The 22,444-nt window shown below is 40.4% G+C and overlaps 1 protein-coding gene across 5 annotated transcripts in view; it reads right to left on the minus strand.

The window, feature by feature from the left end:
* Window positions 1-14,635: 14,635 nt before the first annotated feature.
* Window positions 14,636-22,444, minus strand: part of KDM7A (lysine demethylase 7A) — a 66,936-nt gene continuing 59,127 nt past the window's right edge. For all 5 annotated transcript variants that reach the window (XM_080638731.1, XM_080638730.1, XM_080638729.1 and 2 more), the window contains 2 exons: window positions 20,415-20,688; window positions 14,636-19,720 (listed from right to left, as the gene is read on the minus strand). In XM_080638731.1, coding sequence (XP_080494857.1) covers window positions 19,626-19,720; window positions 20,415-20,688 — 369 coding nt within the window. In that variant the 3' untranslated portion in view covers window positions 14,636-19,625. The remainder of the gene's footprint in view (window positions 19,721-20,414; window positions 20,689-22,444) is intronic.

Genomic DNA, 22,444 nt, shown 5'->3' on the forward strand with positions numbered 1-22,444 from the left:
TCCATTCCAGCTGATGGCAGGCATCACTGAAGGCTTGTGAACCCTCAGTGGGAAAAGCTGACAAATAGGCACCAGAGACAAACCACAGGAAACACATCCCTATCTGGGAGGGAAAGGACTTGCTGTACAGCACATGCTAAAGACATCGGAACACAGAGGGAGGGCTGTAGATTTGGCACTTGAGCGCAAACACTATGTTCCTGCTGTACCACATCACTGGCCTTCTTAGGCGTGAGTATTTAGGTTATTGGTATAAGGGTACATGTCCCACAGTACATAATTGTCAGGCTTTTCCAGGAGCTCTTCAAATGCAGTATGCCTCAGTCCTTTCTCCCGGGCAGCTTCTGCCTGTAGGGAAAGATGGCCTTGTCACCAAAGCCTTTGGCTTCAGCTGCAACCAACTATTTATCTCTGCAAAGCAAGCAGACAGGGCTGTTTTCTTCCTGCTTTGCTGTAGGTTCTTCAGAGCAAGAACCTCTCGAGCATGCAGACAGCAGGGACCTTGACCAAGATCCGTGCATGGAGCAGCAGCACAAATACACATTCTCCTTGCTTATTTCTTTTTGATGTGTGTTGTCTTGCCCAGATCTCAAGGCAAGCACAGACACAATGGCCTCCCCAGGTTTTCATGTCACCTGGAAACCCAGAGGCACAGAAGCACTGTGGAAAGGGCAGGACCTGTGCAACACTATGTCAGCATTTTCATTGCAGTGTTTACAGGGAATCTCCTCTCTTCTGGCAACTGCAACACCATGGCAGTGTCTCACTCAAGCTGACAAGGAGAGGCAAAATTAAGAGCAGCAGCTCTGGAAAGGGAAATGAGAGGCACAAAGATTGGAGAATGGGAGATTAAAACATCAATTTGAAAAGGAACAATAAATCCCTGGTGAGGAACATAACTTGGGGGTAGAGAAGGAACAGATTGCAGCTCAGTAATGAGGCAGACGGTGTTTTCTTTGTGATCTGCAAATTCATTTGGGCTTTCTGACAGAAAAAGACCCCATGCTATCCAGAAATCTGCTTGATACCTGACCTGCCTCCCTTTGCCTTCGGCAGCAATAGCTGATGAACCAGGCAGGTCTGGCAAAGCCTACCTGGCCTGGCAGCACAGGTTGAGGTCAGGAGAAGGCAGCAGAAGGTAGGCAGGACATCAATAGGGCCAGACCTTCCTTGTGCCTGCTGAAAGGCAATGCTCTGTGTTGCCCAGGCCTGTCAAAATGGGCAGGATGCTGTGCTTGGGCCACAAAGCCGAGGTGACAGCCAGGCTCAGCATCATAGGCAGTGCCCCTGACATGAGGGGCTGCCTAGGACAACTAAAGGATGGCTGAGGGCATATGGCAAAACACTGTCTTGCTATAAGGGACCCTGGAGTATTAAGACCATGGCTCCTCTGCCAGGCAGAAAGGCTCCAGCTGTGCAATTTCAGTCAGTAAGGGCTGCAGACAGCAGTGCAGAGCATTTCAGGATTCGACACACTTGGAGCGGGGATGTTGCTACCAGCCATCAGAACTGGTGTTTTGGCAGTGCTGAGGCATTCTTGCAAAACTCTTCCAACAAAAGAAAGGGAGGAAAGACAGCTAGCTGGAGATCCTCACATCTAGCTCCCACCCCTCAGTTCCCTGTATTTCATTAGGCAAATAACAGCTTAAGGTCAATAGCATCAGCCTCTTTCCTAGAAATGAAACAATCACAGCCAACTAACAGGTTACCAAGCTAGAGACCTGGGGATGCAGGCAGAGGGCCCTGCTCTGCAGTCAGCTGCTTTTGGAGCTTTTAGCACAGAATTACTCCTGAGACACTAGACAATAGCACATCTCTCCTTTGCTTTGGTTTGGGCAACGCAAGTGTATGAAAGATGGGGCAAGAGCCACATCTTTCCACTTCATGCTTGGTTTTCTCATTCAGGCTTTTGCAGAAGTACTCAGGAATAAATGGGCATAGGGGGCCCATTTGTTTTCTTTCCTATGTGAAAATGACATTACAGTTCTCAAAGTTATCAGACTGATACTTGCCTTTAGTATCAAACTCTCCCAAACAAAAGAACAAAGCCAAATCCAGCATAATCAGTAGCTCTGCAGGCACAGTGCACCTGATGGCCCACACAGAGTTTAGCTCTATGAAGATACAATCATTGCTAATGTGTGTGGGGAGATGTCCTCTTTCTTACCATTTGCAGGGAGGAAGAGCACAGAGATGCAAAGCGCCCCTTGGAATATTTGGTTAAAACAAGATGCAAAGGTTTGTTTTTCTTGCATCAAGTCACACACACACATACTTGCACCCAGAAGGTGGGGACTACCAGGCCCATGAGCCATCTCTCTGCTTTGAGCTAACGTGTACTGCTACCCCTCGTGCAGCCAGCAACAATCACAGACCTGGGACCTGCACAGAGAAGACAAGCTGATGAGAGGAGCCTGGCTAAAGAGGAATTCTCCAAGTGATGCGTTAGCCCGTCGAGTGACAGCCTTCTCATCAGCTGCCATGGGCTCTCCTCTACATGCACACAAACTAAGGTCACAGCCAGAAAAGTCACCAGAGCCTACTTTTACTCTGGAAACAGAGCAAGCAGCAAAGCACCAGCACATAGATCAGATTACCACCAGCAGGCATCAGCCACCTGCAGGCAGAAGTCTAAAGACAAGGTACTCTGGGTCTTGATTTATAAAACATATATGCTCTGATGTGGCACTACAATACACTGCTTGAAAGGTTCTCCCTGCTATTGGAAAGACAGTTTCTGTAAAGCACTTAACTAACAAATACCCCTAATTTTATCCTTCTTACAGTCTAATTACTCAAATTTGCCAAAATTATCAGTATGACTTTTTCTACTTTCCACAGAAAATCTCTGTAACCATCTCTAGTTGTTTTCCCCTGTCTTATTTACACCAGTAAGCACCTATGCACACTTACAGCTACACAGACCCAGCCTGTAGATCCGAACCCAACACCTCACACCAACACTGAATCAGTGAAAATGGTTCACTGAAAGATCACCAATTGTTATGGGACATTCTCAGCAGTGAATGACTTCACATGAAGATGCCTCCTCAGGGGATTTGCTATAGGCTCATGTAATATGTAGGGGAACAGCTACAGGGCTTCCCTAACAGCATTTTACAACATGCAACTCAAAACACCAGGCTAGGCAGTTTTCCTTCTGACATAAAAAAAAAGTCAAGACCCTGCCATATGGAAGCATTGTAGACTAGTTTTCTGTTACCACTGTGGTTGCAAAAAGACATGAATTTGCTTGCATCCTTCTTGGCTACGTATCCATTCTGGTGTTATCACCAGTTTCTCAGGTGATATCATCGTATTTAGTTCTTGTGTTTTCCTCTCCTATGGAAGTTTTATCATGCTTTGGACTCAAGCTCACTGAATCTTTACAAGCCACCTCTGGTGTTTTATTTCAGGACATTTGCTTCCAGAAGGCAATACATTTCTTGCTGGTACTGACATTGCACATACTGTTAAGAAAAGCCTGTCTTTAAGTCTGCAAAGTCAGGATATTTCTGAAGAGTAACAACAAAAAGGCAGACACCCTTTAAAATGGATCTCAGATCATCAGTCACTAAGGTACTCTGCTTTGTGTCTTGCATGATGCTCAGTCCTTTGTATGCCTCATACTTTGTCAAAGCAATGTTCCTGCCTTGTATGAAGAGACACTTCAAAAGGCGTCTCTGCCCCAGTTTACTTCAACAAACAAACTACAAAAAAAATAACCCTAAAGTTTTGTGTTCCAGCCATAGAAATACCATGAAAATCCCCATGAGCTGTTTTTTTCCAGGGAGGTTCCTTACACTGCTGACAGAAAGTCAATATTTAACAGAACAGATGCCACAGAGATACACCTCTGTTTCTGGAAATAAACACAAAGGCCGTATTCAACATGCCCACACATATCCCCAACATGGCATAAACTCACTGCATGGCCCTAAGGATGGCTGAAGGCTGAATCTATCTGCCGACTGGTGAGGAGATAGAGGGGAGAACAACCTAACCAGTTGCAGTCCTGAAAAGCTGCATTCATTCCCGATTCTATACAAACGTTCTTCCAAAAGACACTGCAAACTCCAAGGGACAAGTATAACATCATCTTTCTCACTTTCTATCGGGAAAACAAGTTGCAGAGCAGAGTTTTTTCCTAAGTTGAATAGTAGATAAAGTAGCAATAAAGTGCCTTCAATGGTAACAACTCCTCAGCGCACCTGAACAAATGGCTTTCTAGAGTGGTTGAGGCATGACCTGTGTAGCTTTCACTGGATCCATCTCTTCTTTTCACTTTCCTCTAGTCTCTTCATTTTAATGGCAGACAGATTGCAAGTTAATCCGAACAAAGAGACCAAGTTTTTCTTTGCTGTGCCACTGAAATAGCGCCTTTAAACAATAAGCACAGGCTCACACAAAGGATCACATTGGATTTTCACCTGTTCTCCCTCAGCGAGTGAATGCCTAAAACTTGTTGGAGCTAAAACCCTTGTGAATATTTACTGCATGCACAAACACGTACAGAGACAAGTGCACTCTTAGGCTATGGGAACTCTGGCATTAAGCAAATTACATCAAAGCAAGGAAGATCTAAGCACCAAGAAAAAGAGAAAGCTTATAAGACATTACACAAGGAAACCCAGCAGCAAGGTGCGTTAGCTTTACCTTCATCCCCATGGTTCCTCCTGGGTATCTTCAACCACATACAGTAACAATCAGGACTACAATGTTGGTTTCCCAATAGGACTACTAAAAACTTCCAAGCCTTCCAAGTAACACAGAACCCCCACAAATCCAAGCCACAGAATCTGTCACAAGTTGGTATTTCCACTTCGCTCCTTTCTCCCCCAGCCTTCTCCCAAAACAGCTATTGAGTCACTCAAAAAACATTTTGGTTTTATTTTAAGGCATTGGCTGGTTTGCTATTTAAGTCCAAGTTACTTTGAAATAAAAATAGAATTGTTTGCATTTCCCCCTCTTCCCCTTGAAGAAAACCTAATCTCCTTTCACATGCAACATAGGTACAAGGAATCTGCATTTCCCCTCAGAAGAATGCTGTGGGAAAGATATCCCATACACATCTCCTGGGTTCATGGGAACTGGAGGTAAACTTGAGGAGCAGCTGAGAGATTCAATAAAAAGATGGGCTTTATTCTATTGTAGGAATATCCCTTTCTTTGACTGTGACCCTGCCATTTTAGTCATGGTTTCTCTGGGGTACATCATGACTAACATCTCCCACTGTACATCCCTGACTGCAGAGGAAGTGCTGGCCTCCAAAGCTGTAACTGTGGTGAGTGCAGCTCTTTGTTTTCACCGGATATTTTCAGGGTAGCATAGAAAAAGCTATCGCATCTGGGACCACCTCAAGGGGCCATTGGCAAAAATCCAGAGGCTCCATAGAAGAAGCAGCAGATTGTCAATATTGATGCCTTGGGCAGGATGTCTGTCTGCACAATGGCTGGGGAAGGAAGAAATATAAAGGGAGATGGTCTGATAAGAACATATCCATGATAAAAAGACTCTGCTCAGTATTAATCTATTTTGGCAAAAAGGTGCCCACAGTCACTGGGCTACAGACATTAGTCCCTTGCCTCAGTGAAATGGGAACTGGTTAATCTTAAGGCAATGTTAAATACTGCACTTTAAAATGAGAACAAAAAGCAGACAACAGAACAGATGTGACAGACAGTGGGTCCTTCTAGCTCATCCTGCACTTCTGCAGAAAGTGGTTAAAATCATTTCCTCTGCTATTTCACTGCCGCTCCTGAGCAGAGAAAACAGCAGCTGCAAGGTGAAGACCTGTGCTTTCAGAAATGAAGCAGTTCTTCCGCAATAAGAACTACCAGCCTTTTACTTACAAATTTGTTCTACTGCCCTTGGATAGCTGGGAATATTCACATTAGCAAGCAGAGCAGATTTATTGACCCGCCTATAAAGAGCCGTACCCTGTGAATGTTCCCCCCTTCTGGCTGCCAGCTGGTCTTTATGCCACCTCAGCTTACTTCTTTACCAAGGGAAAAAACAGAGATTTCAGAAGTGAAGTTTGAGGCTGTGATTCCCTGTGCAAATGAGGGCATTTGCAGCATGATAGATCACCATATCCTCTAACCTGCCAGCATCTGCCCATGGCACGTTGGGTCACTTTGCCTTTTCCAGATGTAGTTTTACTGCGAGCACTCCTATAGCAAATGGCAGCACTGACAGCTTTAAAGGGATGGGTGCCCGCGCCGTGCTTTGACCTGAAGTTTCTTCTTTGGTGAAATGCAGGCAAGCTTCGAGGCAGGACGTGAACGCTGCAGGCTGTGTCATGAGCTCCTCCTGGTGGTCATTAATATTGCATTAACCTGTGTTCAGAGCTTCAAACTAAAAACAGGCTTTCAGACATCCCCCTCTTCTATACTCTAGAAACACGTTTTGAAATGGAAACAGAAAACAAACCATATATTCTGAGTGTGATGTAAAGGATTTCATTCTGCCCACTGCTTGCAGATGTGGCTAAAGGGAATGAGCACATCCTTACCCCTCACATTCTTTTTTTACCATAAAAATCTAGATTTTCATGTCCTTTCTAGCAGAAGAAATAATTTTGTTTGCTGCACTTACCACGCTTTTGTATGACCCACAGCGAAAGAAATACATCCTTGCTAACTATTTGTGTCTATTGAAGACTGCCTTCTCCATGCCGAGTCTGCAAGGCAGGAAGAGGGAAAAGAGGAATTCCCATTTTCCGAGATTGAGATGCAATGGACAGAACAGGAAATTCTATTCTACTCAAATAGCATAGCTAAAAATATTACAGGAAGCTAAATTAGATAAATAATCCTGGCTTTAAGGCATTAACCAGATCAGTTTGTTTGGCACTGCACAAGCATCTAGCTGCTGTCTCAGGGAGGTTACACTACAAAGAACAAGCACTAACACCAAAGCGAAACAAAGGGTGGGAAACAGTACAATAGCTTTTGCAAATACTGTCACTAGTAGTGGTTCTCCACTAGCCTTTCAGCTGGCCATTAGCTTTTGGCATTAGGGCATTGCAGGGTATCTTCTGATCTCTTTATAACATGAACTTATTTGAATACTTGAATATGTAAATAAATGCATTCATTTATATGAATTCACACTCTGCCAGCCAGGTGATAGAAACAAAATCTTGCTGTCGGATGTGCCTCTCTGTTCAAAGCCCTGCTGACAAAAACTGACTTGATGTACCTGGAAATTTTCAGAAGAGGGCATCAGAAACTTTCTTTAGGGTGGGCTAGCACAAGCCTTTGTTAATCCTGCCCATTTTCAGTACATTGCCAAAATGCCTCATGTCAGAACTATTAAACCCAGTATCTTCCATTAGAAAGGTTCACTTTGGAAATGTTTTGTCCAGGATATCCTTCTGATGAGCTGGCATGGAACTGTATAAAAGCTGATCTACAAAACAGCAGAGGGTCCATTTTTCCCACTATCTTCAGCATCCCTTCTTTTTTTTTCCTTTGCTGCTTCTATATGACTCTTCTTCTATATGACACTGTCTCTTATTCAGCACAAGAAGCGCAGACCATGGGCTTACAAAACCTAGTTTGCTCAGGTACTGTCACCCAGAAGTGAATTACACCAGAGGTCAAAGGCACAGCCTGGCTCTGTGTCAGATTACATTCCTGCGTAGACAGTACTTAACCTCAGCAGTCAATCCCCACTTGTGGAAGAAGCATGGATTAAATGAGCTGCATACAGATCCACACAAATCCTTGCCTTTTCTTCCACACACTTCTAAGTTACCATACAAACTAATAGCGATGCAGGTTCCTATATCTGAAAGGGATCTGCATGTCCTTTTCCGTAACATCTCAAAGACAGAAAAGCTTATTTTTCTAAATTTTACTGTTACATCCTTTAATTCCCTAGCTACTGATGTTACTGATGAACTTGATGGTGTTGATTTGAAAGCCCTTTGTTGAATTTTATCAGCTATTCACAGGTATGGCAACCCTTGGGCTCACACTGCGTCATTAATTAGCACCTTAAGATATTAGTACCATTCGAGGAGACAGGAAAATACAGCTAGCAACAGTTACAGCCAGAAATGCCCTCACAGATTTGGAGAACTTGAAGAATGTCAAAATAGAAGGCCAGAGATGTAATTCTCACACATAAGCTAAGACATCAGTGAAAAGGACTAAATATGTCAATGCTGAAATGTTTGAAATTGAATTAAATGCTGCAAATCACAGCCAAAAAATTAAGCAGAGAAAAAATAGAAATCAATACAGCTCCCTAAAATGCTCAGTGAGATTTTGTAGCCTTCAGCTAAGAAAATCTAAAAATCTATAGGAATAATCCATTTATGATTTTTCAGACTTGTTATTTTTTAACTTGCATCAAACTTGGCTGCCACAGAACACAAGCCTAAACACAAGAGTTGTGAAATGGACTAAAGTTATAATAAAAACAGTAAAGAGTCACTAAATATTCTCCAGCTCAGATTCTCTGCAAAACCAGCCAGAATCTGCCTCCATTATAGTCTAATCTTCCTGGCAGCTGACAAAGAAGTTCAAACAGATCCAAAGATCTTAAATGATTCCCAAAGAAGCCACATAGCTTAGATGTTTTTTATAGAAAAGGAAGTGTGTCTGTTTAACCTCATTCTGTCCTGTTATTACAGTGACCAAAACACAGATGATTCAGTGCTGCAATGATAACATGGCTTTGCAGGTTAAGCTGCTACATCATTAAGTGACTAAAATACTGAACAATGCTACATTCCACTCAATTCCATTCCAAGTAACAACTCTGGAACAACACATAGCAAAATGGCAATGGTTTAGAAAAATCTTTTCCAAAAAAGAAATATGGAGAGGTTCACTTTGTACTATGCCAGCAGCATAAGTAAAAGACTGATTTGGGAAAGTAAGATTTAAATAATACTTCCAAAATACTGAAACTCAACCTAATCCCAGGGGTTGGACTTTCTTAAGGAAGTTCACATAATTCCAGGCATAAGCCTGGATATACCTCCGTATTATTTTCTGTCCTGTTTTCACACAGATATGGCCACCAGTCCAGGGAAGCACAGAATAACCCTTCTCCACCTACAAGCAGTCTCCAGTGGGCAGTGGCTGCATGTGGGAACCTTTCTTTATGAAAGTCAGATCTTAATTCTGGCTACTGCTTCTCCCCATACACAGAGGAAAGCAGTGACGCCCATCTTTTAGTGTTCCATCAACTCGCATCTTCTTCACCACACAGGCTGCCACGGTTTGAATCCATGAAGAAAGAGGTGAAAAGAACAGCCCCACAGGAACTGGCACATGAACGAGTTGTGGACTGGAGAAATCCCTTCTGCCTGTTGCAGGTGCTTGGGTGATTGTCCGCAGACTGCTGCTTCAGTCTCCTAAAGGGCACGTGTTCCTCTGCTGACTGACCAGTTACTCTGACCTTTGCTGCTCCTTCCCTCAGCAGCACACCCAGAGGCCCTCATCACATTAGCAAAACAACGGTTCAAGATATAGGAGCACAATCCAAAGCCTTCCTTTTCATTGAATTCCTGCCTGGGAGAAAGCAGCTCCCAGGCAGCAGAGGCTGACCCTGCCCCCTTCCCGCAGTAGGCTGGACTGGGAAGCACCAAGACAACTTTTTTCCAGGAGAACACTGGGAGTTCTGAATCATCAGAAGTCTTGACCAAGGAGCCCCAGAAAAGCAAAAACCCTTAGAAGCACAGCTATATATATAAAGGCACGTCACTACATCATCTGAGGCGTTTAGGCCCCATTAAAATCAGTGTACGCACATTCAGCCGCTAAACTGGTTAGAAATTAAGGGTAGGATTGTTGCCAAGGTGTGCAAATCTAAGCATATTCTTCCCTAGATAAAGAAAACTGTGGTGCTTCTAACTAGAGGTCATCCCTATTTTAGCCCTATTATTTGCAGGCATTTCTGTCACCTGACAGTCTTTAACCCCATTCAGTGTATGCAGGTGAAACAGTGAAAAACCTAGCTTTCTGCAGCCAATTAAGAAAAATTACCTCATTTTGTACACTACTTCCCTCCTGTTCTCTACCACTATGTATATTTTGATCTGATTAGTCAACACAGCATCTTGAAGATCTTAAGTTATACTATAACTTGTCCTTTAGTGCTTCAGCTAACGACTGGAGATGCAGGCTCTACACAATGTTTAACAGATCAGGGATTTCTTTTTGTGTTGTTCCCAGTCTTTTAAAGTCATTTTCACTGAACCAGAACAGTCTGGCACAAAATAGTACTAATTTTTTTCCTTAAAGCCCTGAACTGTAAAAGATAGTGAGTTAGCATCAGTGCAGAAAATACTCAGAACTCTCTCAATGTCCAAACCAAGCAGAAACAAATTTATAGTATTTTAAGAGTGTTGACAGCACTATTTTGTTGTCAATTAGCATGTGTAGTAAAATGATTAGTGAATGATTAGTGAAGACATTCCTTTAATCATAGTTGCAACAAAAATACTAGTATTACTGGAGTTTGGTAGCTGACATTTCTTAGACACCTATTAGAGTGTTTAGACACCTATTAGAGTGTTCCTATTAGAGATTTAATCCACCCAAATGACATAATTTTTCTTCTTAATTACTATAGTAAAGTGCTATTTAAAATGCACTTTAAAATGAGAAAGTTACTAATGGCAACATGACTGAAAACAGTCTGTAAACTATCAGAGCAGTGGCTCTGTATTGGGACTACAGAAGCAAGGCGAAGTTTGCGTGGAGAGAAAATGTCTTTCATCTAACCCACAAGAGTTAAACATGACACTTCCCACTCTCCAAATACGTCAGTTGGTCTAATGCCTATCACTTCTCCTTACAAACCTCACTCACAGGGTAACTGTGGGATGTAGAACATGAAATCTCTGCTTTCAGTACAAACTGAACTCCGCCTTCAAATGAAATCCTATTAATATTGAAGAAAATTGATCAACAGAACCAGTGCCTAGAAGCCACGAAAGACGTATGTTATAGAGTGGGTTTTCCCAAAGCATCTCACCACCACCTCTTCTCTAGGCTGCTGCAGATGCCATGTCCCATTTAATGCTTGGTCTCCCGCCCAAGACTACAGCAATTCAGTATCACTTGTGGTGCTTAGTTTTGTGACAGGCACAACTGTCCAGCAATGACCGGAATATGATCAACTCATCTTGTGGGAATGCACTGCACAGCCCACAGACTTCCCTTCTCCCCATTCCCAGTGGACTTGGGCTGAATATGGATGCACTTAGAAGCAAAAGGGTTTCTCACAATGCTAATCTCAATCTGAGCCACCCTGTTCCAGCATCACTTTTAGGGCAGTTGGCATGGTAAATACGTTCTCTGAATGCTCTCCTTTTTTAAGAGGTATAACTCGGTGGGAACACAGAGGTCAGCTGCCTCTTGAGGAAAAGCACTTTAACCACATGGGAAGAGCTCTTTTCAGTAACCATCGCATGACGGAATTCAAAACAATTTCTATGAGTGCTGCTCAGGCACAGGAAAATCCTTATTGGCCATACCTGTACTGGTTCCATCAAAGATCTTTTGTAAAAAAGCAAAACCTCTGCAATTAGAAATCAACAACTTAAGAATAAAGCACAGGATTTAGTACCTTTTTCAAATTAATACTAGTCTGAAAAAAGCTGCCTATTTGAACCACATTTCCACAGCCCAGATCCTATTTTATGAGACCAGAGTAGCAGTTTCTCAAGTTTTGTTGGCTTCTAGTTTTACCAGAACAGAAAGCCAACTTGCACCTTTATGACTTACCACCAAAGTGTATGATTCACTGGCAAATGTTTCTTCCAGATAAACCCAAGTGGAAACTTTACTCACACTCCTTGAAGCAAATAAAACTTTTCTTACGAGACACAAGCTTTGGGGCAAAGTATCACAAACAAGCAGACTCTTTGCATACTGGTTTTTAGTTGACTTATATGTTCCAAAGAAGAGTACTTTTTCCAAGACCAAAGCAAATACAGCAGGAGCAGTACAGATAAACAGATCTATTAAGCCAAACACAATTCTTCAAAACTTGCAGTACTTATTCTAAAGACTGAATATAATTGGCTTCAGAGAAATCAGACCTTAGCCTAGACAAAGCAAACTGTCCTATTAGCTGGCTGCTAGGTGGAGTATGATGAGCTCTGGCAATGACAGACTTGTATTTATTGTGTTGATCATCAGCTATTTCTTTTGCAGGTAAAGACTTCAGTCATTGACCTCTGTAGAAACAAAGGCATTTAAAGCCCCTGGTTGTACCAGAGTAACAACAACATTCTGGTTTTACAGCTTCAGTTCTCATTAACTTTTGGCTTGAGACAACTGACATTACTTACCAGCAGTAAAAGCGTAATTTCAAGGGCTCCCAGGAGAAATAGTTCTATACAATGAAAAAAATGCTCCTACAGAAATCAACACTCAGCATGTTTGACTTCATCATATTCATTCTACTACTCAGGTTTCCACCATCAATCCAAAGTTATATCTAAACAAAGCAAACAAGAAAAGGTTTGGCTGAACTTGTTAACTAATGAGCCACCACCACAACAGCTTCACAGCTTAAGCAGGTCATGACAAGCCCTATGGAGAAACAGCTGAACTTCACTAAACATACACAAAACCAAGTTTGTAGGCACTTTACAAGGGGTACTCTACCTCAAACACAGTAGAATACTATCCATCAAAAAGAAAAGAAAACCAAAACCAACATTAGCCTTCAGATACCAAGAAGGGCATCTTCCACACTCCCTGACTTCAGAAATTTAATTCTTTTGCTGTATTTGGTAGCCTTGAACCCTTTAAAATCCATCTGTCCATTAGGGAAAAATAACCCAGGTAAGTATTCCCCCACTCTCCCCAAACAGAAAAGCAGAAAAACAGAAACTCTGACTTATAAAGGAAATACAGCTCCAGGTGCTGAAAGCTACGCAGTAGCATTTAAAGCAGCACTTTGAGACACTTCACATATTTACTGGTGGATTATCCGGCCTATCATCCACCCCACAGCAGTCACAGAGAAAAGCTGTGGATGTAGCTGGCAAAAACAAAAGGATGAACAGTAAAGGTGCTTACACAGGTTTTTATATGGGTATGAAACTTGTATTTGTGTCCCAGGGAGGCACTCTCTTAAATCACTTTATTTTAAGACCAAAGCATTATTATGAGCAGTGAGTTCAGTGTATCAAATCCAGATGAGTGTCTGATGGAAATGCATGGGTTACGGCATTGCTCTCAATCAGTGATCAAGACTTTCTCAAAATGGGTGGTTGCTCTGGCAGACAAACAAGTCTTTCAGATCTTTGGCAAATCTTTGGCTAACCAAATTCAAAATCAGTTTTAACACATTAATTGAAAGGATGCAAAGGCATGTCAAAATACAGCAGGAACTCCTTTCTGGACATACAAATATTTAAACTTCATCCTCTGCACTTATATCATCAGTTTTCCTCACAATTTCTTATTCCACTCAAATGAAATTTCTTTTTGAGACAGCACAGAAGTTTCAGCCTCCAAAATCTACACCACCACTGTGTTTTAAACTTCAGGCCACAGAACTTACTAGTTTATAAGTTCTGTGATTTTAGACTGTTGGGTGTTTTTAGACTATTTTAATCTTATGCTTAAGCAGTTTGATGAGGTCAGCACTACTCTTCTTTGTAGGTAAAGCACCTGGCACAATGAAGTGCTGGTCCATGAAAAGATTTCCTAGTCATTACAGTCAACCATATGTTCTATGTAAGTTAAAAGCCAGGCTAAGAAGTAAACTTGAGCAGCCGCAAAGGATGCTCAAATCAAACACTTTCTGCCACCTGGTTCTTCCAATGCAATTGCTGCATTATTTATCTAAGGCTCTCATAAAGTGAACAGCACTGGAATCTAAGCATCTGCCCATCACAACACTGAAGCAGTTCAGTAGCATGGAGCACTGTTTGCAGAAGAAAATGCATTGCACAGATCTGGAGTGCAACACAGTCATGTTTCCATTACCCCCAAGTACAGTACCCACATGCAAACAGTAGTTTGTGTTGGCCATACACAGCCGAAACAGGGAGCACTGACAACTGTAAACTAGAAGATGACGTGCTGGGAGATACCAGCAGAGAAGTCACCCAGGATAAAAGCAAGTATGACAAAGTACATGGAAGTGTGAAAAAGAAATTTCTTCTTCCAGAAACTGTACACATGTAAAGTAACTGCACACATCAAAAGATGAGTCAGTCATCAGTAGCATGAGAAAAACCTGAACAAAAGCCAAGAGCAAGAACATGAGAATACAATTTGACACCCTTGTTACAGTTCTAGATCTGCTAATATGACAGATAACAAACACTTCCACCTCCCTTTTATATTAGGATTCAAAAAGAATATACACATCTTCACAAAACGCATTTAGTTGCCACATAATATACTTGCATCAAAATGAGATTTGCACTTTGAAAAAATAATTTAAAAAAATCCAAACAACAGTATCAGAATATTCCCTCTCACATTTCTCCAGAAAACTTCTTCTTTGAAATGCAACAAGTAAAGGGCACAGAGGTTGGACCTAGAAAAGCGTTTTTCTCTTCAAGATATTCTGTACAGTTTTCTGTATTTACACTGAAGCAAATAAGCAGAAGCCTGAAGAAATTAAACACTTTAGAGTGCTAAAATCAAAACATAAGCAATACAATTTTTTAATTTCAGTTATTTTAAAGTACAGAAAGTGGAAACTATGAATATCAAATACAAATTTAAACAAAGCCACTTGTCCTCCTCTAGAATAATCAATGTGAACTACTTATAGAAACTTACAAATTTAAAGTAAAATCGAAACAAAATAAATACTGTACATACACTTTCCCTGCCTGCAGGCAAAAGAGGATGGGAAATACTGTTATGAATTGAAAAAAATGCTCTTAAAGCTGCAGCATCCCATTTCCCAGCCAAATACTTAACACAGTAGTGCGTTTCTGTAAAAAGGAAGACACACATACACCGACCCCTAGTGACAGACAAGCTAGTATTTTCAGAGACATTAGAAGGAAAGATAGAAATTAGGCTACAAGAGTAGAAAAGCAGAGGAAAAGACAAACGGGCCAGCAAAACCTTACTACAAAACTAGTAATATAGCCAAGAACTAGCCCCCCCCCCTTTTTTTTTTTTCTTTTTTTTTCAAATTCCATGGGATTTTTTTTAAAAACAAACAAACAAACAAAAAAAGATTCACCAAAGCATTGGCAGCAATAGACATTTCCCAGCAGAAGTGACAATACATATCAATATAATCTCTTAAAGTGATCCCTTTCATTCCCTTCCCACAGCATGAAACTCTTATGGCTTAATTTATATTAAAAGTAGAAAAAGTCTTTTTTTCCAAACAGAAATGCAGCCTATGAAGAACATGCATTTCCTTATCAGTGCTACTTATATTTTCCATCCACTGCATGAGTTCTCACTGACACTCTCCCACAAAGAGGGTTACTAGGGTGTTTTTTGTTGGGGTATATTTTTTTCTTTTTGGAAAAATGGATGTTGCAGCTTTTAATCTTGTTTAACCACAAACAGTAAGGCCCTTGGTTCCATTTACATTTCTTCTGTAAAAGAATAGCTCTCGGCTCGCTCAACCTCAGAGCTACAAACAGCTTTTAATGGTCTGGAAGTATTACGTGAATGAAACTCTGGAAAGACACTAGACTTGGGGGTCATGGTTGGGGTGTGAAGGGATAGGTGGGCATGTGGAGCCTAAACAGGGCACTAGTTATAGGCTTGTACTACCAGGTTGTTATAGCTTCAGTTCTCTTGGTCTCCACAATTACTAAAGCAAGGTTCATATCAGCTCCAACTCTGAAACCCTGCAAAAACCTTCAACGTTTACAACTTAATGGCCTTGTGAATGAAGGTAGCTTATGCCATATAGCAAAGCCTAGGGAAAGCTGAAGCTTCTAAAATGTGATCATGACACTGTGCTCTCTTCCATGTCTACTAAAGGTAACATAAGCACTTCAACTACTGAAAAAAGAAAGGCCCCAAATCTCCCATGTGATCACAAAGCAATAATTTAAACTCTCAACACCTAACCCTTTCAAAATTGTCTTTAAGAATGTATTCATGTGGAGTATTACAGGTTGCATAGGTAATCTACCTCAGAGGTCAACAAAGGCTACCTTGTAGCCAGGGTTTATTAGCAAGTATAATAGGAGAAGAAAAGGGAAAGTTGCTGGAAGAGTCTTTGATACAGTTTTTTCTAGGTGGTCTTTCCATTTTCCTGACTCTGTTTTTTAATCCAATTGCAGGAACTTGAGAACTTAAGAGAATGGGAAAACCCCTATGGTATTTCATGTCCCACTGTTCTGTCTACAAAATTAAAAAAGATATTAAGTTTTACGTCAAATCCAAGTTCTCTGACTTTTCAAAAAAGATTATCCTTGCAAATTAATTACCATAGCAGGCTTAATTCTCTTGGTTGTCCAGTCAGTGTTCCCTACTCCCTCCCTCTTCCACCCCAAGTGAGACAGCAAGTTAAAAAATAGGGCTTTTTCTCTCCACTACAACAACACAAGGTTCAGTCCATCTACAGAAAGATTGGTGCAGTAGTGTTTTCATCTAGAACACAATAAAAATATCCCTACATACAAGTACACAAAACGAGTGAGGTCACCACATCCTCTTCATGAGCTACCAGGAGACTTCCCTCTGTCTCCTCCTCCCATTTTTTTTTTTCTTTTTATTCCCCCCCCCCCCAGCTTTTTTTTTCTTTTTATTTTTCTTTTTTTTTTTTTTTTTTTTTTTTTAATACTGCTTATCACGGCAATTTCTTTTAAATTACTTGTTCTGAGGTGGAACATCAGAATTAACTTCTACTGGAAGCATTGATATCTGAAGAAAATGGGAATGAACCTCTGCCTGTTGACAGCCTGCAAAGAGGCTATTACATAAAACTGATGACAGTGGAGAGCCACTTTGGAAAAAAGAAAAAAAAAAAACAAAACAAAAACAAAATATAAAAGGTAGAAGTAAAGAAAGAATAAACCCAAGAAGAAATAATATATATGGGTCCAGCCACATCTGTGTCCCAATAAGTAAGATACAGATAAATAATGTGGATGGTTAGAGATGTTGTATAAGCCAGTCACATGTACAAGAAACCATACTCCACATTTTAAAATTCCTTGCTCCAGATTCTATTCTGGTATACTTCTATTTCAGTTAAGTGTTCTCAAAAATCTGACTTGAAAGAGAGAAAGCTCATTCTTCATTCTGCTCTGAATCTGATTGCTGGCTTAAACTGGAATTTTCTATTCTGAAAAATTATACAGCCAGCAAGAACAAAACAGTTTGGTTCAATACACTAAAGCTAAAACAGTTTCCAAAGCCTGGCAGGCATTAACCCATTTGCTCAAGCTTAAGCACAGAGGGTACACACGCAGTTTATTTCTTAGACTTGCTTTGGTGAGAACATATTAGCAGATAGTTAAAATATTATCTTTTATCTATTTCCATCTGGAAAACAGCACCTGAGAACAGTACTTGTACTTAACAGTCACTTTCAGCCCCTGTAGAGTACCTCTTAGCTTATCTTCTACTTTTTAGAAATCCTTTGCTATCTCTGCTCCCCATAGGCTAAAGAAGGCTGAGAGCCTGCATTAAATTAAGAAAAAAAAGAAAAAAGAAAAAAGAAAAAAAAAAAAAAAAAAAAACAAACAAAAAACACCACAACCAACAAAAAAAATCCACAATGAAACAATCAAACCCAAACCCGAAAACATGCTTTTGTGAACTGATAATTTGCAAACAAAACAAGGTTAAAAAAATTCACCCATACATACACACACAGAACTACAAAGTCAGAGCAATGTTCCAGAGGAAGTAAAGCCATGAAAGCTACCTGACACTTGCAGTTGCATTACGCTTTGATGTTTCTCAATTTAGAAACATAGCGCAGTGGCCTTGCAACAAAACCACCTGACATTAAAACTATTTACATGTATTTGTAAAAGCATTCATAATCTAGCCTAGATTAAAAACTGCACAAATATTCAGGAAATTCCAACTGAATTTGGTTTTAAATTACAAGAAGACAAAACTATTCCAGCATAGAACATGGAGGAAGGAAAAACTGGTAAAAAAAGTTAATCAATTCAATTATTTTGATAGCTATGCCTGAGTATTTTTACTCTTGGCAAGCAAAAAAAAAATCCAACCAACAATATTGTTGTTAACTAGCACATTAATCTTTACATTTTGGCTGGACCCCACAAAATGCCCTATTTCCAGAATCAAGTAAAAGTATTTGCCTTTCCACCTTCATCCCCATCCCCCAAAAGTTAAATATTTAATTTTATGTTACAGAAAAATACAAATTTAAAATCAAAATTATTTACAATAATTCAGAATTGGCATTTGCTATCAACACTGTATGAAGCCTGACACAAATGATCATTCTGATACCAGTAAGCTACTTTATGCTTATATATGCACCAGTTAAGACTTTCAATTGGCTCTCGCCCAGCTTTGAAAGGAACACATTCCCTGCCTTCCTGACTCTTCAGTAAAATGTGTTTAAAGTACAATATTTTAATGCTTCTTCCATGCTACATTAAGTAATACGCCAAGACTTAAGACTGGATGTGTATCTTATGAGTTATTTCAGAGTAAATGTTCTGAAGAAACATTTATCTTAACTGATGCCCCCATGCCTCCAAAAAGATGCATTAGTTTTTCCTCCTTTGTACCAACTCCTAAATAACCTGTACAAATACAATTTCAGGGAACCTTTTTACATAAGACCATCATCACAGACAGATCATCAGGAGAAGTATGCACTCCAATTTGGAGGAAAGGGGTGCAGTTTAACACAAGTTAGCTACTGGACTGACAGAAGAAGATTCTTCTGTCATTAGGAGTCTCTTCTAGTCCATCAAATAAATAAATCTGTATTAAAAAGGACAGGTCAAAAAATAATCAAGCTGGCAGAGAATATGCAACTTGCAAGTCAACAGAAGCCCAGCCAATAGCTTACAGAAAGCAGGAAAAAAAAAAAAAAAAGATTCCATATGCCTTAATTTAAAAATAATTAATAATGAATCTCACCCCTATTTAAGACTACAACCTGAATATCAAATTTAGCAGTCCAGACTAATCACAATTAATGTGGCTCTCCACTGCACCAAACATACATTATCAAAACAATTAAAAACTTTCACATTCTTAAATCTAAATTAACAACCCCACAAAAAAAAGTCTTCCAAATAAATAGTTTCTTAAATGAATTTAAAAGTTGTCAAAAATCTATCAGAAATAAATTATTGATAAACCACCTTCATCATCTTCCCCTCATTAATAGATCAGAAACTACCAGCAACAAATGATATTCAAGCCCTGATGAGAGACATTTCTCACAGTCCATGTCTCTCTGAAGATTTCCCCATTCCCGTATGGTTATTGCTGAGCAGGTGTGGCACAGTGAAAATGCAGCATTGGGTTGGTTTTTTTGTGTGTGTGTTTTGCTTTTTTTCGTTTCTTGTTTTTGTTCATCAGGCAGTGTTTTATATGGTACATGCAAGTCTGCTTCAAGCAGAGGAATAACAGCAGCTCCAGGCTCTGTTGACCTCAATACTGGTCTGTGTAAGAAAGACAGCAGTAGTGGAAGTAGCAGCTACATTAAACAAAGAAGCGTGCATGGCCATTCCGGTTCAGCTTCAAGATCTTCCCAAGGCGCTGTTTAGCAGTTGCCATTCCTTTCTTTGGACGCTTGCCTGAAAAAGGAAATCAAATACTTCAATCAGGAATTTCAGAACAAATTTTTATCACCTTAGAACAAAGATGAAACCCAGCTTTCAAGCTGAAAGAGACAAAATTTTCAGGAGCAAACAAACAGGGATTCAGAAATGTAAAAAACCAGGAACTGTCTTCCTTGAACTCTACCTAAAATTACATTCCCATAATGTGTTTATATTATTCATAACGTTTCCAGTCTAGGGAAGGACAGTAGATGTGATAGGGAAGAATCTAAACAAATCTTCCTGAATTTTGCTGAAGTTATTCCCTTAAGTAAATTATTGTAATTAATCTAGAAACTAAAAACTAAATAGCAAGATCAGACTACTTTTTGAAGTGTCAGATCTTTTAAACTTCGATAAACAAATCTGAGGCCAGTGTTTCAAAGTACATTTGTGATTCTGTTCCCTGTAATAAACATGTAACTGCTACACCTGCTGAGGTGCAACAGCAGTTATGAAAGTTTTATCTGGCCATGCACCCAGTTAAATCTCTTAATTCTGCCTTACACATTCTATACCAAAATTTGAGTGTCCACAGGATGCCCATTTTGTGTCCTTCCTCAAGGTCTAAACCTGTCTTTTTTAGTAACAGCTCTTTTTGAGGTCTACAAGCTCCTTTCCCTAGTCTGTTTGTTTTTCAGTCTGGCAACAGGACAAAGATAAAAATTACCTTTTGTCGCCTGGTTGCTGATAGGGGGTGGGTTTGATGCTGGCCTCTTTGTTGGATGAAGTGGTACAGACAAGGATGTTTCACCATACAGCCTGTCAGGGCTAAGGCTGCCATCACTCAGCCGATATTCTTGAATTAGACCGGAGTCTCGTGTATACTTGCCATGCTGAAAACTCAAGCTGTTGTTGTGGACTATACTTCTGTTTTCCTGAACCTTATGATTAGCTTCTGATGCACCCTCTTTCTTGATATATTTTTGAGTTTTATTTGTATCCTAGTATGGAAATGAGGAGAAGAAAACAGTGGAAGTTAAAACCTTCTGGCTCCAAGTTTATTTTTTTTTTTCTAATTATACTACTGTATCTTTGAAAAAGGTATTTTAGTTATATCAGTGTCTGACCACTTGATTATTCCATCATTTCTTCTATATAACTTTTAGATACTTCCTAAAGATAAGATACAATCTAGGGTATCTCTGTGCTTTTCCATATGCCCAATGCTATAGATTAATTACACATAGTAGTATACTCAAAGTCTCTACTTTCTGGTTTTGATTTGCAGTCATCAAAACTAATGCAATTGCTCTTGATTAAACTGGCCACTACAGCAAGCCATACCACAACCACTGACAATGCAAACAGGAAAGTTGTTTTCAATACTCAGCTGATGAGAGAAAAAAGCTAAATTGGGAATCAAAAACCATAAGGATATCATGTAGTTTGATATTTTTACCAAAAAACACTACAAAGCACACAGTTAAAAAACAGCTGTTAAGTAGCAGTGTTATTTTGCAACTTTAATTGTTCTATTTAATTGTTCTAATACTTCTAATATATAAGAACTTTTAGAAATACTAAAAAAGTTCAGAGTAAGACACACAAACTTTCATTTATGTATTTCTTGCTGGATTTCACCTGGACATCAGAAAGCGAAAATATTCCTACCTGCTGGCTGTTGAAAGGTTGTATCAGTGTGGCAGTACCAATTTCCTAAACAAGTACCTATACTACCAACAGGTTCCACTTGTTCTGATGTTCTGGTTGGGAACAACAATGAATGAACAATACAGTGCTTCCCTAGTTAAACTGAAGGTAAATTCACACTTTTTTTTTTAATCAAGGAGAGGGGCTTTTTTTGGTTTTGTTGTTCTGTTTTTTTTCTCCAAAATAGTGCCCTGAGCAGGAGGGCCAGGACCTCCTTGGATGGATAAGCAGCTGCTCAGGAAAATTCAAAGGAAAAAAGAGGCTTATAGAAGGTGGAAGCAGGGACAGGCAGCCTGGGAAGAATACAGGGATGTTGTCTGGGAAGCTAGGGACCAGGTTAGGAAACCTAAGGCCCAGTTAGAATTGAACTTGGCTAGGGATGTTAAGGATAACAGGAAGGGATTCTATAGGTACGTAGCGAATAAAAGACACACTAGGGACAACACAGGCCCCCTCTGGAAGATATCGGGAGAACTGGCTACCCTGGATTTGGAGAAGGCTGAGGTTCTTAATGACTTCTTTGCTTCGGTCTTCACTGGCAAAGGCTCTGATCGCACCACCCAAGTCTTGGAAGGCGGACGCAGGGACTGTAAGAATGAAGACCTTAGGCCCACTGTAGGAGAGGATCTGGTTCGAGACCATCTTAAAAACCTAAACATACACAAGTCCACGGGACCTGATGAAATCCATCCGCGGGTCCTGAAGGAGCTGGCAAATGAAGTTGCTAAGCCACTGGGCATCATATTTGAAAAATCATGGCAGTCAGGTGAAGTTCCCGATGACTGGAAAAAGGGAAATATAACCCCCATTTTCAAGAAGGGGAAAATGGATGACCCACGGGATTACAGACCAGTCAGTCTCACCTCTGTGCCTGGCAAAATCTTGGAGCAGATTCTCCTGGAAGGCATGCTAAGGCACATGGAAAACAAGGAGGTGGTTGGTGACAGCCAGCACGGCTTCACTAAGGGGAAATCCTGCCTGACCAATTTGGTGGCCTTCTATGATGGGGATACGAAACTGATGGACAGGGGCAGAGCAGTTGACGTC

Source organism: Psittacula echo, assembly GCF_963264785.1.
Source record: "Psittacula echo genome assembly, chromosome: 1".
Lineage (NCBI taxonomy): Eukaryota > Metazoa > Chordata > Aves > Psittaciformes > Psittacidae > Psittacula > Psittacula echo.